Genomic DNA, 18338 nt, shown 5'->3' with positions numbered 1-18338 from the left:
AGTGGCTGCACCAGCTTGCATTCCCACCAACAGTGTAGGAGGGTTCCTAAAGGGTTCTTCTTTAGCTCAGTTGAATACCAGTCAATTCAAACTCCTTGGGGGGAAATTGTGGGTTTAAATAGCACTAAATAATTTTCTATCTAAGCAATATCTACTAAATAATTATCCAGTCAGGATTAATTGGCTCCCCACTCTCTCTACATTATTTAAAAAGAAAAAAGTCTTTAGCATGCATCTTAAAAAGTTCTCTTTCTTTGATCTATTTTTTCCTCTCAGATTACAAGGCTTTTGAAGAGGCAGCTGAACACTTCCAACCTTACATCAAATTTTTTGCTACCTTCGACAAAGGGGTAAGTATCTATGAAACCCCAATTTGAATACTTTTGTAGGCACAAAAGGTTAAAATTTGAACTTTCCAGTACTTTTTTAAATTTTAGAAACATTTTCCATCTTCCATCCCTTAACATTTTCTCCAGAAGTGTTAGAAATACAGCAATAAGTCACTTTTGAATGGGAGATGAATACAAAGAGGGTTAATTCAGAGGAAGTAAGCACATTTCTGAAAACAGCCAATGAAAAGTGATGAACCACTTTTAACCACCTTGAACACTAAGAATGAGCGTGTATGAGAAGAGTGTGCCAGGACACTGGTCAGTGCTTTCTTGTCTTTAGAGCTATTCTCTCCCTTCCCAGGGGTGCGTACTTCCCCCTCTGTTGGGTTAGGATGGGGGGTGGAATGGGGAGGACCATTGGTTATCTGATGCCTGGAGTGCATCCGTAAGTTACCTATTATCTTCAAGAGATGTCATTAATGTACTCATCCGCAATTCAATTTTTCTTTCTTTCTGGATGTGGCACCTGCTTTTGTAAGCCGAAGAACATCATATATGAAGGACCTTGAATCAATGGGTAATTTATTTGGGGTTCACTGTGGGTGGAGTACTCCACTCTAATTCCAGTTACCACTAAAATGGCTACTATTTATCGAGTGCTTTGTTTGTTTGGTACAAATTGATACATTGTATGTATATGACCTTTAATCCTTTATGTTTTTTTTAATTTTTTGTTTGTTTTATTTATTTATTCATGAGAGTCAGAGAGAGAGAGATAGAGAGAGGCAGCGGCAGAGGGAGAAGAAGGCTCCCCACCTAGCAGGGAGCCCGATGCGGGACTCGATCCCAGGACCCTGGGATCGTGACCTGAGCCAAAGGCAGATGCTTAACCATCTGAGCCACCCAGGCGCCCCTGACCTCTAATCCTTTAAACAAATTTGGGAGCCAAGAAGTCACATGTCCCATATGAAAAATAGATTTATAAAGATTAAGTAATATCCAAGGTTTCCAGTGAATTAATGGTAGTGCTGAGATCCCAGTCTATGCCCCACATGTATGCCCCTTCCTTGGTAACACACACTTAAGTAGAAGACTCTGTACTTGCCCTTGAGATATTCACTTTGCAGCCATCTAAGACCAGGAGAATGGAGGTTGGGTGAGAACTTTAGTAGAGAAGGGGAGGTACAGGGAAGCCCAAGCTGAATATATCACTGACGTTCCATTATGACAGGTCATACATCCCCATACACCCACATTCACATAGGAGACACAACACACAAAAAAAGCATACACAACACACATGTAAAACACCCAACACACAACACAGAAAATGACAAACATAAGCACATAACAAACAGGACACACACATAACACACATCTCCTCACACACTCACACTCAAACCCACACCCACACTTATATAACACTCAGTACACACTCATTCACACTTATATCCACACCTGCACACATAAGAGTCTCTCTCTCTAGCTCACACACACACACACCAACTAAAAACCTTCAATCACCATATTTACTAGAACAAATAAGTCTAGGAAAAACTAAATCCTGATTACATTCAAGTAAAAGTTCATCAAGGGGTGACCTACTGAGGAGTAAGGCAGTTGGAGAGCAGAGCTCATGGGCCTTTTTACCATGGGGAGTTCAAGTATTCTGTGAAAAACAAAAGGAAGCCTGTAGGTGCTGGAGCAGGGAAGGAGTACAACAAAAAGAGATCGTATTCCATCCTTGTATATATGTACGTTGAACCACCTCTATGGATATGGCCCTGGTCTAAAAACTCTGGATTGAAAATAATCCAGAAGAGAGTCTATAATCTGAGTAATAGAATCTAAACTTGAAGAAAATTTACCTTAGTTGGTTGGACTAGAGTCAAGAGAGATCTTGAGCAAGAATACCAAAAGCAATAATAACTATCACTTATTAAGTACTTTTTACGTGCTATGCTTCGTGCTGAGAGCTTTACATAGCTCTTTCAATCATCTCAATGTGCCTGTAAAGGAGGAATTGGTATTCTTAATCTACAGAGAATGAAACCAAGGCACCAAGAGATTAAGTGATTTACCCATGGTCATATAGTGAGTGAGTAGTGAAGCTTAATATATAATCTCAGGTCAGTGCTCTATGCTACCTTACACCCGAGAAAGAAACAATACACGTGAAGTTCTTGGCTGGAGTCTGGGACATGGTGAGCATTCAGTAAATGTTAGCTAGTCCTGTTGCGCATAAAAGGCAGCCATCTAAGCCCAGGAGAATGGAGGTTGGGTGAGAACTTTAGTAGAGAAGGGGAGGTACAGGGAAGCCCAAGCTGAATACATCACTGATGTTCCATTATGACAGACCAGCAGTGACTGAGGTGGCTCCTGGGTGTTAAGAACTCATCTGAGAGAACACAACCAGGCAGACAGGCTTGGCCAAGCAACAACGCCTCAGTTCTTCGAAGGTGGCCCAATGCTGAGTTCAGGGTGGTATCTGTTTTCAGACGTGCCTTCCAGCCCGACCATATGTCTTCGTGTCTGTGGCCCATGAAGAAGGTGAGGTCAGGCTATAATTAAAAACTCAGAAGCCTCTTCACTTCAAACTCTGTAAGACACTGAGTCATAAGTGTCCCTGTTCATGTAGCCTTGTGGGATTTTATAACAGTTAAAAGGAGAAAGACACACTCTCTAGCTCTACATGGAACACAGAAAGAAGAGCAGTCACACTTAGAGGACTCAGTGCCATTTGGGACTTGAAAAGTTGGACTGGTCAGTTGTGGGGGAGGAGGGGAGCCAGAGTCCAAGGAAACCTCAGTGGTGTCCAGCAGGGGGCGCTGGTGCAGAAGAGGGAGTTGGAAGAATCTTTTGTTGAGACTTAGGGAAGCCCAGAGGGACAAGGGGTAGGGGAGGTGCTTTGTAGAGGTGTGGAGCCAGGAGAGGCCAGGGCCAAGGAGGCACTAATACAGTCCCAAAGATGAAAACTCAACTGGCAGACATGGAGATGACAAGAGGATTTGGTCACTATTGAGGTGAAGGAGAGAAGCCAAGAGAAGACTCAAAAATAACAAGATTGTAAGTCTCCTCTTCAAGACAGCAAAGATTGTGAAGCTCCTGAAAACATTAGGGAATCTAGGAAAAGAATCTACTGAGGAACAAAAGATGGGGTTTATGAGTTCGCTTTCTACAAGTAGGGAAGACATACAACAGAAGTATCTTTCATTTATTTATTCATTTGCTCATTCAGAGAATATTTATTGAGTGCCTTTTATGTGCCAGAAGCTCTTTTAGATGCCAGAGATGCAACATGGAGCAAAACAGATTCCTGCCCCTGTGGGATTTAGAGTTTAGTGCAGTGGGGGAGGGGGCAAGGAGAAGATGGGGAGACAGAAAGTAAGTAAAGAAACCAATAAATATGTTATATTTGATATATTATATGAGTTAGAGAACCATAAAGACACTGAGATGTCAGGGCTGCTGAACCATTGTCCATAGTGGTCTCCCCCAAAGAGCTTTTAAAATCATGGATTCCTGGGCCCCACATCTAAGATGAAATTTGTATTTCTTTATGTTGTGACCAGACCCAGAAACACGCATTTCCAGAGAAGTCCCTGGGGAGTTTTACCTGACCCATAGGTTTGGGACCAGCACTGATCTATGCATCCTAATCCTAAACCAAGCCACAACATCTCTGAATCAAATGGAGCCAGAGAGTCAGAGGGCTAAGGATGGCATGCTTACTGGCCAAGATACAACCAAGAAAAATGAAAGAAAGGGCTTTTCTCGGATATAGGCCAAGGGCACTCTGGGGTGGTGGTGAGGATATAGTGAATAGGTCTCTGGAAATTTTTGGAGGGGTTTCCCAGGACTTAAACTTAAGAATATCACAATCCAACTTTACATTTGTGGTCTTAACATTGTAGGCCTAGACACTGGCATTCAAGGACCACACACACGCATACACACACACACACACACACACACTTCGGAAGTTGAGAATGAAAAGAGATCACTATTCAAGGTGATAGTTTAGAACACTCCACTGCCTGGGTTTCAATTCAGACTCTATCCCCTCCACATATGAGATCTTGACAAACCACGTACACACACTGGGCCTTTGGTTCATTACCTGTAAAATAAGTAATAATAATGGTTCTTACAGCAAGCCAAGTGAGGATGCATAGAGTAATCAATTGCACTGGAGCCCGACACAGAGTGAGCCCTCTGTGCACTTACTACTATTACTGGTTTCCTTCATCTGGTCACTCCCCACTTCCTTTAAGCACAGTTTTCTGGTTCCTAAAATATGTAGTCAGTGAAGTCAGAAACCCAGAATCCAGTGTCATTTTAAGCTCATTCTCTGATGGGCCCGGCTTTGTGAAGAACAGCGTAAAAACCCAGACACTGGTTGTGTGGTGGCTGGTTCCTTCCCAGGCTCCCCACCCCCACCCTGTCAAAGAGGGGGGAAAGTAAGAAAAGACCCCACAGTTCCCTGTCCCTCAAAACCAAATCAACATGACCATAAATCTCTTCTGACTGACTGTAGCTCTAAACATGGCCTGTTTTCTTTAGCTCTGGATAGAATGCTGGAGTTTCTTTCCCTGAAGTCCTGTAAGAAATGTCTTTTGGAATATAGTGACCTGGAATTAATAGCAACTGATGACAAAAGCCATAGGGACACCAGTGTTTGCTCAGAATGGCCTTCCTTGTGTAACAGCTTATGTAATACCCCGTTCCTCCCCCTCCCCAATTAGTCACGGCTGCCCTGGGCCTCCTCACCGCACCGTTGGTTACCACCGCAGGGCGTCAGCTCTTAGGCAATTCTTTAGTTTCAAGGGAACCACTGTTCATCCCTGTGCTTTCTTGGACCACAGCTCAAAAACGAAAAGAATGGCATTTGGTTTTCTACAAAGCGTTGTGCATTCCAAGCTTCTCAAATCATTTCACAAAAAGAGACTTGAGCTCAGCAGCCCTGCAGGCAAACACAGCACCCATTCTGCCCCAACAGCAAACTATGTGGCCACTTTAATCAAGAGAGCAGACATCTTCCAGGCTGCAGGCTGCCTTCCTGAGCTTTTTATCTGGTAGGGGGTGAGCCACTCATCCTGGCTTGCTGGGGACTATCCTATTCTAGCACTAAGAGTCTGAACCCTGGGAAACCCCTCCGCTCTGGACAAAGCAGGATGGTGGTCACCTTCTGGCTGGTAACAAAGCAGACAGTTCCCAGAGTCTGAGAAACCATCAGACAAGCCAGTACTGAGAGATACCCTGCTTCAACCTAAATCACAAGTAGGGGTTAGGAGCTGATTGAGGACAGATTAATGGGTTAATGGGTTGACCTCTGATTTTGAGTACTGGTATGCTGTAAATGGTTTCTGTCAATTGCCGGTGCTATCAAAATTGGTTCAATTAAATCCATGCATCTCAGAACACTGAGCTTGCTCTGTTGACATTTGCTTCCTTCTCCAGCCCTGGCACATATAGTGGACTGATGATGATTGTACAATTAGATTTCACCCTTTTCATTCCTACTGCTCTCCGCTCCTGCTTGGACCTCAGTTGCCAGAGAGGGTTTTTCCTTCCTATCTGTCCTTCTTTGATTGGTCGAGCTAGGGCTTAGGCAATGAGTTTCTACCACGTCAACATTTAAGTTAAAACTGTACGTATACTCTCATGTCTTTGCCAGAAAACACACACACTCCTTACAGATGGGCAACCCATTGCTACTCTGGACTAACATTCAAAGAAACTATTTTCATATTTCTAATTGTTACAGGTTGCAAGGAAATTGTCCTTGAAGATGAATGAGGTTGACTTCTATGAGCCATTTATGGATGAGTCCATTGCCATCCCTGACAAACCTTACACAGAAGAGGAGATCGTGGAGTTTGTGAAAGAGCACCAAAGGTGCCCCAGATGGCACGCAGGGGTTGGTGGGTGGGTGAGGGGGTGCAGTCCAGGGTCTGGGGGATGGAGGAGAACTTCTCAGTCCTAACATTTTTAGGTCTCCCAAGAGCAACAACCTAGAGTTACTACCCTAGCAGAACTGAAATCAGTAGTATGGCTCTGTTGGTCATTGATCAGCTGGGCAGGGATATTGCTACTTTTTCTGAATATGGGTTTACACTTGCAAACAAGGTAGACCAACTCCCCACAATCAGCAAATCCCCTCCAAGACAGAGTAAGTTACAGGTCAAATTCTACAATAATAACAACAGGGATTTACTGCCAACCTCTTATATGCCAAATGCCATGCTAAGTGCTTATGGAAGCTATTTTATCTAATATTCAACATTATGGAGTATTATTATTATCCCAATGTTACAGATCAAGGAATTGGGCTCAGAGTAGTTAAATAACTTAGCCATGGATGAACATTTTATACATAGAACTTCTGGGAGAGGAATATTTGATACCACCTAGAGTAGCTCTAGCATGGATTAGCAAACTTTTTCCATAAAGGGCCAGAGAACAAATATTTCAGGTTCTGTGGGCCAGATGGTTTCTGTTGCAATACTCAACTCTGCTGTTGTAGTGTGAAAGCAGCTGTAGACAGTATGTAAACAAATGGGTGTGACTGTATCTCAATAAAAACTTATTTATAAACACAAGAGGCACTGGCTGGATTTGGCCCACCAGCTATGGTTGGCTGACCCCTGCTCTTGACAGAGGGACGATATTGAAACATGGAACGTGGTAGTGGGTTTACCACCTCGCCACGCCATCCACCCTCTCCAACACATGCTCCCATATGTCCACTGAACCTGGAGCACTATGATTCCATCACCTGGTTGTCCCGGTTCCCATAGGGAGGCAGCATTTGGAGAAGCAAATCTCAATGTGTCTAACACAATTTGCCAACATTCAGAAAGAAATAAAACTATGAGAAAATATAATTTCACCTGTTCCTCCAAACATCCCTAAAGAGCTTTTGAATGATGATCCTGATGATAAGACAATGCAGTCGTGGGCTGGGAAAACCATGATTTCTGTTTCCTCTCCCAGGTGTCCTCGGTCTGGGCCTTGCTCTGGGCTCTCAGGAGTGGCCCCTGTCTATGAGGAAGGAAATGGCTTCTTGCCCTAGGAATGAGCTGACCCTGCACCCTCTGACCCATTGTTTGTAATGGACTTTATTTATTTATTTATTTATTTATTTATTTATTTATTTATTTGGCTCCACATGTAACGTGGAGCCCAACACAGGGCTTGAACTCATGACTGTGAGATCAAGACCTGAGCTGAGATCAAGAGTTGGATGCCTAATCGACTGAGTTACCCAGGAGCCCCTCTAATAGGCTTTATATAATCCTTGGATCAAATGGGTCTGTGAAAAGGTTGGGAGCTTCAAGCCCAGCTCCCTGTATGATGCAACAGAGTAGAACAGTTCCATCTCCTTAGGGAAGATTTCGAGAGCTCTTTATGCCCTTGCAAATGAACCAGCATCTCATTTTACATTTCACTATGCTGAGGCTGCGGTGTCTGCCTTGGTAATCCCTACTCAAGGAAGCTCATCTTTGTTTTTTTCAGACCCACCCTACGTCGCCTGCGTCCCGAAGATATGTTTGAAACATGGGTAAGAAATGGCAAATTCTTTCTGCCTTGTAGACACCAGTATATTGCCCAAGAGGAGTATCCCTTTGAGTCCGCAAACTTAAACCACATTTTATTTTGCTGGAGTGGATGTCTAGATGGTGGAGTATTTGAAACGTGGACAACGTCATGCTCAACTAAAGCCCAGTTCTCCACGGATTTAATTTAAGCCTCTTTGGTACTATCCATAAGGCAAAATTACTCCATCTTTGAGTTCATTCCCCACAGTGACTACTGGCTTCTGTTCACTGACTACCAGAGACCCAGGGTAACATAATGGAAGGAGCTGAGGCTGTGGAGTCATAGAGACTTGGGTTCACATCCAGAATCTGCTACCTGGTAGCTCTGCATCCTGTTATCAAGTCATGTCATCTTTCTGAGCTTTAGTTTCTGCTTCTCAAATCAGGGCTTTTTGTAAGGATGAGTGGTTGCAAAGAGCCCAGAACCTGGTAGGTATTTGGTCAATCAATGGTAGCTATTTTCATAAATAGCAACTCAAGGCAGTGGAAGGCGCTGAGTCAGATTATCCCCTAGGTCTATGCCATAGACAATGTGTCAGGCAGGTCAAATAGCATAGAAGGAGGGCCATGGAGATACAACCTCCCAACCCATGTCAGGTTTATACAAAATTCCATAACCAATAACAACCAAAGTCTGTGGAGCATTTTTCAAAGCATTTCATGTATCCTTTTAACCTGGATGTTTCAAGAGTTCTAAAAAGTGATGTAGAACAAGTATTATTTAACCTCATTTTACATGGGGAAACTGGTGATCATACAGATTAAGTTAGTCACTCAGGGATACATAACTAATAAGCATTAGATCTTGGGACTTAAATTTAGATCATTTGGAGCCAAATCTCATATTCTCTTCAGTATAGTTCCCCAGAGTAAGCCATATCCCCATAAGGCGCCATTTTGTCAAGGGCCAGGAGAGGGAAGAAAGGAATTAACATGGAAGCATTTATTTATTTATTCTTTGATTCAGAGTCTAAAATGACAGCTGAACAGAACCATGAAATAACTTAACACTTGATGTCTTACTGGCTGGTGACTTATTTGTATGTCTGAAGGCAGAACAAGCCTTTCATAAGACACTGAAGAGCAAGTAATCCAGTCTGGAGGATTGGACTATTGAAGAACAACCCAGTACAATGCAACATATTTTCCTAACATTGAAACCTTTCAAAAATTTAATCTTTACAAGGTCTTGTTACTATATTTAAAAAGAGTGTAGCAGTGCTTTAAAAATAATATTCCTTTAAAAAATATCTTTACTTTTACTTAAAATCATTTCAGACTTACAAAAAATAATGTAAAGAATTCCATGATCTCTTTACCAGATTCCCCAAATGTTAACATTTTACCTTCTTTGCTTGATCACATACCTCTTGACAGATGATGGATATAAACAGTTTTTTCCCCTGAATTATTTGAGAGTAAGTAGCAGACATAACTCCCCTTACCCCTAGATACTTCAGATGTTTTCTAAAAACAGGGAATGTCTCTCATAACCACAGTATACTTATCAAAATCAGGAAATTAGTATAACTTGATTTCATCTACAGACCTTACTAAAATTAACCAGCGTCCCACTAATGTCCTTTATAGAACACACACAAAATTTTTTTTCCTGGCCCAGGATCTGATCTTGGATCTCATACTTGTTGTTTGTTGTTATGCTTCTTTAGTCTTTAATCTGGGATAAGTTCTTGGTCTTTGTCTTTCATGACACAGGGTACCATTTTAAATTGAGAGTGATTGTCACTGTTCTGTTCTGCTATGTCTCTGTTCTTAGTTCTTTTTATTTTCTTCATCCCTAAGAGAGGCCCTTCCTTCAGGCCTTTTCTTATTGACACAGCAATATCGCATCCAAGACACAATATGCCATGGTGGGAGAGCCTGTGTCCTGCCCCCTCCCCCTGACCACAAACACCCCTAGCCCCCCACACTGCCCAGTAGAAATGCTCCCTCTCATATATCACAGGCAGATGTTCAGAAAGAAAGTTCATTCTCTGGATGCACTGGAACTCATTCTCTGCTTTCTTTTCACTTAAGGAAAAAAAGAAGTTACAGCCTTTTGCTATAATATAACAATGATGGCTCATACTTTCCATGTTAGTATATATTCAGTGGTTTTCTAATCAGGAAAGGGCTGTGTATTAAATTTAACCTGGTAGAGAAAAGGGCAACTAGACTGGTTTAATTCTTTCCTGCACACCATCCTGGAATACCCATGTGACTTCCCCAGAAGCTGTAACCAGACCTAACCAGTCCCAAGTCTCCAACGAGGGACGGAAGGCAGGAACATCTTCCCAGCCTTAAAAAGAAGAAGCAGAAATCAATCTGTCAGAGGGATCTCTGGGGAGCCACTTCCCATGTGCCTTCCTCATCTACCTTTGCCACCTAGGAAAGCATTGCTCCAAAGAGCAGCATCTCCATGGACCACTTGGCTGCAACAAATTAAACCACAGAAGCTGGGGAATGTGACCAGTTATGAACTGGGAAGTCTTTATCTTCAACACCCACTTCCCCAGACATTGCAAAATATTTAGATAGGAAAACTAAGTCGAGCTAAAGCAATTATTGACTTTTTTCTTTCCCCAGTTGTGTGGGTTTTTAAAGCAGCAAACCATAAAAAAACACATACTTGATTATTACTAAAGAAATTGGTGGTTAGCAATACTTGCTGTGTGTAAACTGAATAGCTACTTGCTCATTTAGAATATTCAAAGAATGTCAAGGTGGGGCAAGGTGATATGAACTGAGTGCTGACCTGCCCTTCCCCTTCGATACACTACCTTCTAACCAGCTCTCCATCCTGGCAAGTGGTCAGAGTCCTGGGCAAAAGCCCATGGGGATGGGAGTCAGCAGTTCCTTCGGAAATAACCCTCTCTCTGTGGCAATAACAAAACAGTACTTCCAAAAGGGGGCCAGAAACCTCCAGATAAGCCCCTGGAACATTCCATCACACCAGGGAGTCTGCAGTTTTAAGTGCGTGTTTTTTTTCTTTGCATCACTTCATTCAAGAGAACAAACATTCAACAGAACCTGGGAAGAAACAGAGCGAAACAGGAACAGTGGTAATATATCTGGTTGGTGGGTAACTGATGTGTGGTTTCTTTTTGGCATCTCTAATATTTTCCATTTTCTTCAACTAGTGTGTAAGATTTTTATCACCATATTCTTTGTTTTAAAGTCAGTGTGCATTAATAAGAACCTATTACTTTGTGCTAAGCACGGGGTTATAAAAATGAACATTGCTGTTGTGTCCTGAGGAGTTCAGGGTTGAGAAAATGAAACAGTCTCAAAACATATAATGCCACTCCATGGGCGCCTGGGTGGCTCAGTTGGTTGAGCGACTGCCTTCGGCTCAGGTCATGATCCTGGAGTCCCTGGATCGAGTCCCGCATCGGGCTCCCTGCTTGGCGAGGAGCCTGCTTCTCCCTCTAACCCTCCCCCCTCTCATGTACTCTCGCTCTCTCTCTCATCCTCGCTCTCTCAAATAAAGAAATAAATCTTTAAAAAAAAAAAAAAACATATAACGCCACTCCAGTATGCTCATGCTATGACAGATGGACATACAAAGTGAAAGAGAATTCAGAGTAGGGTATTCGCCAAAGTAATTCCTAAGTCTCCAGTTTTTTGGGGGATCTGGGGCTCAGTCACTTTACATAAAGACCCCTCATCGGCCTCCTTTAACTTAAGAGTCACTAATCTGAGTTTGAAACATCTGCAAACCCTGCAGGGGACAACAGATTCATTCTGTTGCTATTGGTGATATCAAGGAGGAAAATTGTTTTTTCTACCCTCTTAGGTTCAGTATTGAAGGGCTGCAAATTAAACTGACAAAATACAGATTAGCACAGGCAAAGAACAAATTTAATGACCTATTTATGCAAGGGAGTTTACAAGGAAATGTGACTCAAGAAGGGGCTTATATACCATCTTAATTGGAAATGGGAGAGGCAGGAGTCACTTCTGGGAGAACAAATGACTTGTTAGAAGGTTGGGGAGAAAGGGATCTTATGGAAAAACAAATGACTTCTTTGGAAAGAGAAATGGGCCCTTGGGGAATAGATGGGAGATTTGCTAGTGCTGTGAAAACGTCTGTCTGAGAAGAGAAATTAGAGCTGCTCTTGGGGATGGGTTTATGACAATTGAGTTCTTTTGGGATTCTCTGTTTGGTAGATAGGGTAGTAAGGCATTCAGGAATTCAAATGCTTTCAGCTCAAAATAATTTTTATGCCACAGTGGCTTATTCTGGACCCCTTCAGCGAGAAAGAAAAACGTGGGGCCAGACAGAACGGGCTTGAATCCCAGTTGTGTCCCTTACTAGTTCTCTGGCGTTAGGTAAGTCACTTCAATTCTTTAAGCACTAAATAGGAATAAGACTTTCATTTGAGATTTAGCGATAATGTACTTACAAAGTACTGATACAAAGAACGGCAGGGGGCAGATACTATTGTGGCCTTTGGAATCATCGTTGTTATTTATTTATTTTTTTAAAAGATTTTATTTATTTATTTGACAGAGAGAGCGAGAGCAGGAACACAAGCAGGGGGAGTGGGAGAGGGAGAAGCAGGCCTCCTGCCGAGCAGGGAGCCCGATGTGGGACTCGATCCCAGGACCCTGGGATCATGACCTGAGCCGAAGGCAGACGCTTAACGACTGAGCCACCCAGGCACCCAATCATCATTGTTATTTTAAGGCATAATCCTTTCCGAACTCAGAGAGCTTGCCATCTGGTTGAGAAGGGAGGATTCGTGCTATTAAAAAGATAGTTTCTAAGGCAATGTGATCCAAAGGCCAAATGGGTGATCTGGAGCAAAGGTTGTGGGGTTCAGAGAAAGCCCCCGGGTGGTCTCAGTCCTACGTATGGTCAGCTTGGCTCTTCCTCACCCGTGCACACTGGATTCTCAGTGAGTAACCCTGGCCCATGGATTCTTGCTCTGTGAGTTTATTACTGGAAATACCTGGCACTGAGCCTGCACCTGCTTCTTTGCAAGTGTTAGTACAGGTTTGTGTGCTGACTCTTTGATCCCTACAAAGAGAGGGGCCCTTTGCCTTGATTACAGCCCTCCATCCAGGCACCATCTCAGGCCTGGGGAGTGACAGCCACATTATGAGCAGCCTCTTAGCAAACGAATATGGATTCTTAATTCCAAAACCAATTTCCAAAGGTGTTCTAGAAGGGCACACAGAAACGAAGCCTATTTCACAGAGTTAACACTGCTCACTTCCAGCTGATGGCAGGAGACAGAGACACAGGGCAGCCTAATGAGAACTGATCAGGATATTCTGTTTGGCGATAATAGCAAATGTAAAACAGAGAAACCTCAGACTCCCCTCTGGTTGCTGTCGGATTTGTGTAATAAACCTGCACACACACACACACATACATCTGTAAAATTCAATTCCCCAGAGCATCTGACCAAACCTGTGCCCACTCTCTTGTTTTTAATAATAATATTTTCCATTTAATCTCTCAGAATTTTTGGAGGTTGTGTCCATTCCAAACTCAAAGGGGAAAAATTAGCATTTAGATAGGATAGCACCAGCATTAAAATCAATTGAAATGGAAACAGGGATCATGGCAGGGTTGAGATGCCTGGAGTTTTCTCCATAGGATGATTCTGATATGACATCCAGGGTACCCAGTGACTCCCCTTCCCTGTGTCAGCGATAATCAGTACTCATTCAGATTTGTCCCCGTTACCTGATTCTTTTTTTTTTTTTAAAGATTTTATTTATTTATTTGAGAGAGAGAGAATGAGAGAGAACACATGAGAGGGGATAGGGTCAGAGGGCAAAGCAGACTCCCTGCCGAGCAGGGAGCCCGATGCGGGACTCGATCCAGGGACTCCAGGATCATGACCTGAGCCGAAGGCAGTCGCTTAACCAACTGAGCCACCCAGGCGCCCTGTTACCTGATTCTTAATGCATCTTCCTCTCCATGTTTTTTTGGGAATCACATTTGCTCATAACAGAGCCTCCTCCAAAGCTCCTGCTCTTCCTTCTGCGGGATAAATCGATGCAAAGGAGACACGGACCTTTCTGTCCAGGACATAGAACCACGCTATGCCGCTTGCTCGCCCTGAGATGTGAAATACTTTCTGGATTCTTGGCCTTGCCCCCGGCCTCCATAGCCACACCCACTTGTCACCGTCACACCCTCAACTTTCCCTAGCCCCCAAATCCACTCTTCCCATAGCCTCTCACACTCACAGAAATGCGTTAGAGGCCTTCAGCAAGCCTTGGACCTGAGCAGAAAGGACCCCAAGGAAGGACCCTGGAAGTCAGAGTCAGCAAGGTGCCCCTTCCTGACTACACAGGTTCTTCAGTAGGAGGTGTGTTCACGGAGAAGCCCTATATGCTTGTATATGATTCTTGTGTGAACAGAACAGACCCACGTCCTAATTTACCTAGAAGATTCCTGTCTGCTGCCAGTCTGGGGACAGTTTCAGGATCCGTCGACAGCATTCAGAAGTTCCCCTGATTGCTGGTTGCTGGTGGTGAATTCTCGAAACACAGACTGCCAATTGCATTTACTGAGCGATATTCAGAGTGACTGTTGCCCTCGGAGCTCCTGAAGCACCAGACTCATGTTCTTCCTCCTTTTGCCTTTTACTGCTGCTCTCCTGGACCCCACAGCCCATGGGAGTGAGGCCCATTCAGTGCTGATGTCTTGTGTGTAGTGGGTGTTTTCCTGTCTCGCAAACCCACGTGTCAAACAGCACGCATTTCTCCCAGTTGCTCATCAATATTTCCTTCCTTACTGCGCGCCCCTCTGTTCCCCTGCCCCCTGTGTGCACTGCCCCTCTGCCGCCTCCCCTCTGCCCATTTCCTTGCCAGCCTCTGTGTCTGTCCCTGACTTGTTCCTTTCTATCTCTCCACCTGGGAGCGTAACCTCTGGATTCTTCTCTCCTCCAGGAAGATGATTTGAACGGGATCCACATTGTGGCCTTTGCGGAGAGGAGTGACCCAGGTAGGAAACTCCCAATCTGTCCCTTCACACCTTAAGCAGGATCTGATTTCTCCCCTTTGCCAGACCTCATTCCTTGCTCTTGCCTCACTTCCTGTCTGCAAGGCCACTGCAAGACATTGGGCACCCCCTGGTGGTTGCCGGTTAGGCACGAATCCGTTGTCCGTTGTGCACACGGCTAAGAGATGCCGATGGATCAGAACCTCGTTCTACTCTGCTTAGCTGTCCAAAGTAGGAGGAAGCACTGAGTACTGGGGAGGATATAAAAACATCCTAGCTTTACAGGGTGTGTGTGTGTGTTTAAGAGGGAGATAGAGAGACAGAACTTCTGTCCACATTAAAAGTTTATTTAACCATATTGTGATCTAGCCTATATAAATAACAATCCTCCATTACAATTACAACCAATGTACGCTTTGGTCTGTAAAATATGGTCTGTGCTTAGGAAACTTAATAGAAAATACTCGCTCAAATAGACCTGGACAAAACTAGCCGTTCATTTCTAAAGTGCAAAATGACCCTATAAATGGATGAGTAGCTTTGTTTTATTTTGGAACATGGACGACTTTTTCCTGCCTGCACTCTTTTTAGCATCGGTAGAGAGGGAAGTGCAGGGGAAAAAAAATCAAATATTTCTGGCCATAAAATGCTAGGTCCCTTTGGCAATGCTCTGTGACATAAAGGGTCCCCAAAGGGAAAGCGTAAGTGGGCATTCTGAGGTGCATATTGGGGAGACTTGGCACGATCCAGACTGCACACATAGAAGGCAGGGAACTGCACTTAGGATGGCTCAGCAGCCAGGCCTTGGGCCATGAGGTGCCTGGGCAGGGGTCTCCAAACCTGAAAGCACAGAGAACCACAAGCACCAAAGCTGCCTGGAGCTGAGCATAACAGGCCCTTCAGAAACCTTTAATTTCACGGAGCTCGGAGGCAAGTGTTAAGGCACCGTCAGGCTTAGGAACCACTGCCCCAGGTACAGCAGAACTGTGGTATTGGCCTGAGATGTCTTGTACACTCATAGGGACAGACGAGGAAGCTTCAGGAAGTTGAGCAAACTTCCCAAGAGGGCACAAGGAGTTAAGGGTAGGTCATGAAGAAGCCACAGGTTGCCTTGGTCATCAATACGTACCTGGTTCTTGCACAGCGCCTTGACACATAGTAGGTACTCAAAAAACGGATGTCGGGAGGTGATCGGATGAGGGGATGACTGACCGAGACTGAGCCCCAATACTTGGCCACCATGCCCGTTTTTTTTGTTGTTAATACATTATCAGCCTCCATAGTTCTTACAGACAGAAGCCTAAATGCTGTTATCATACAGTTTTTAAACTTGAGAGATAATCCACACGTGACAATATTCGCCTTTCTAAAGTGTGCGATTCGGTGGTAATTTTAGTATTCACACAGTTGTGCACTATCCAACTGCAGGCCATATTCGTCACCCCAAAAGGAAACCCCGTGCCCATTGGCAGTCACTCCTCTTTCTCCCCCCACCCCCGGTCCCTGGCAACCACTAATCTACTTTCTATCTCTATGGATTTGATTGTTGTGGATATTTCATGTGGATGGAATTATGTATCTGTGGCCTTTTTTGCCTAGCCCCTTTCCCTGAGCATACTGTGTTCAAGGTTCATCCACTATGTAGCGTGTATCCGTAATTCACTCCTTTTTAGGGCCAAACAATGTTCCATTGTATCAAAACCAAACTGATGCTCCAAATTATCTGAGGGTTTCCTTCCCCTTTGTTTTTATTAAGGTTTTTGAATGCTCGCTGAGGTCTCAGTTTTCCCATCATTGACTTGCAGAGTTGGCAGAACTCTTCAAGGATATCTAGTCTTTGTCTGAAAAAAATGCCAGTATGGTTCCAGCAGTTTCTGGCCACCCCTCTGCCCCTGCAGGGGAAAATAGCGAAGGAAGCCAATTGCCCAGAGTTTACAAGCTATAATCAAACAGAGTCGGATCCCTGGTGTTGTGTGAACAGAGATGAAGTTGCCATCAGCAGCAGCCTGCTGGCCAGACCCCAGTGGGCTTCCTCCTCCGCCCCACCTGCCCCCTTCCAGGATTGTGGGGAAGCCTGTCTTGCTCCCTGGAACAATGGAACAAAGAGGCCTCCACCAAGTTGCAGGAACCTGTTTGACGGAGATTGCTGCTATAATGAATCAAACTCCTGAAACTCCTTCCACCTCCTCCCTGCACAAATATCCTTGGGCCTGAAGCTGTGTTTTTCCCCAGAGGAGCCCAAGCTGCGGCTTGCTCCTGGGAAGCTGGAAGAAACGCACTGAAGCGGGGTGAGGGGGGTATGGCGTGGGGGATAGAAGCATATTTTTTTCATCCAGGGAGGGCCTGGCCCACTCGGGGCTAGGAAAGGGAAAGGCTTTCTGTGAAAGTCCCGACGACGCCGCAGCTAGTCAGTCATTACCTGGAGGTCACTGATGTGTGACCCGGGGCGGAGGGGCCTAGCTGCAGGACCAGGAATTGCATTCCCACCCAGACAGAGGTTCTTCATATACCTTTGCTCTTGCTACTAAGCTGGACATGGCCGATGGCTCCAACCAGGCCCCTGCCCGCTGGCCAAAGAAAGATCATCTATCCGGGACGTCCCTACAGCTCTCCTGAAAGAGCTAACAGTCTCGAGGAACTGTGCTGTACCGGGAGGATCTCATTTGGTCCCTAAAGCCACTCTGTGATCAGTGCGTGATTATTACCATCCCAGCTCAGAGGAGAAAAGTGGGTCTTACGGGTTAAAGGGCCCAAATCGCTTGCTGGGATTCAAATTCCAGCAGGCTTTCTTGACCTCTGATCTCGCCCTGATGATGATGAAGATGGTGAGGATCACTTGTATGCTTATGGGACTGAACCCCATGTCGGGGCTGCTCACTTTACTCCCATTTCTCAAGTGAGCAGCTGAGCACGCTACCTGAGGGCAGTCCGGCCGGGGCCGGCTCTGAGCATGCGCAGCGATGCTGCCGCACTATTGGGGGCGGGGGGGGGGGGGCGCCAGGGAGAGCAGGAGAACGCGGGAAGTGAGAAGACAGGGCAGCCACCTGGAAGCTTGAGAGCCAATTAAGGAAGAGAAGGCAGCCGTCCTCCCTGCTGTCCACGGATGTTCCCAGATTTGGAATTAGAGCCGACTAGCTGAGTGACCTGGGTCCCCCCCGAGGGCGCTCCTCCGAGCCGTCCGGACACTGCCGGCTGCGAGCTTTGCTCCCCAGGCTGCAGGCGGCTCTCTGGGCCCTGGAAGGACGAGTCCGGAGTTCTGCTCTTGCCCCAGGCCCTGCGTGCTGCTCAGTCTTCCTCCTGCAGAGCCTCCCCGGCTCCTGCGCTCAGGATGCCCCCGGAGCCTCTGTTTGACAGGTTTGAAAATGAACACCCCTCCTCCGCCGCCCCCAGATGTGTCTGCATCAGGCTGACATCTTCTTTATAACACCTGCTGAAAGGTTC

At 45.0% G+C, this 18338-nt stretch overlaps 1 protein-coding gene across 1 annotated transcript in view; it reads left to right on the top strand.

Annotated features, from left to right (window-relative positions):
* The window catches only part of CASQ2 (calsequestrin 2), a 59872-nt gene that overhangs the window by 31109 nt on the left and 10425 nt on the right, over positions 1-18338 (top strand). The window contains exons 5-8 of the mRNA XM_021690115.1: positions 277-350; positions 6100-6230; positions 7851-7896; positions 14846-14900. Coding sequence (XP_021545790.1) covers positions 277-350; positions 6100-6230; positions 7851-7896; positions 14846-14900 — 306 coding nt within the window. The remainder of the gene's footprint in view (positions 1-276; positions 351-6099; positions 6231-7850; positions 7897-14845; positions 14901-18338) is intronic.

The sequence above is a fragment of the Neomonachus schauinslandi genome, chromosome 4 (genome assembly GCF_002201575.2).
Source record: "Neomonachus schauinslandi chromosome 4, ASM220157v2, whole genome shotgun sequence".
Lineage (NCBI taxonomy): Eukaryota > Metazoa > Chordata > Mammalia > Carnivora > Phocidae > Neomonachus > Neomonachus schauinslandi.
Note: the sequence above shows the minus strand (reverse complement) of the source record. Positions and strands in the feature narration are given on the sequence as shown.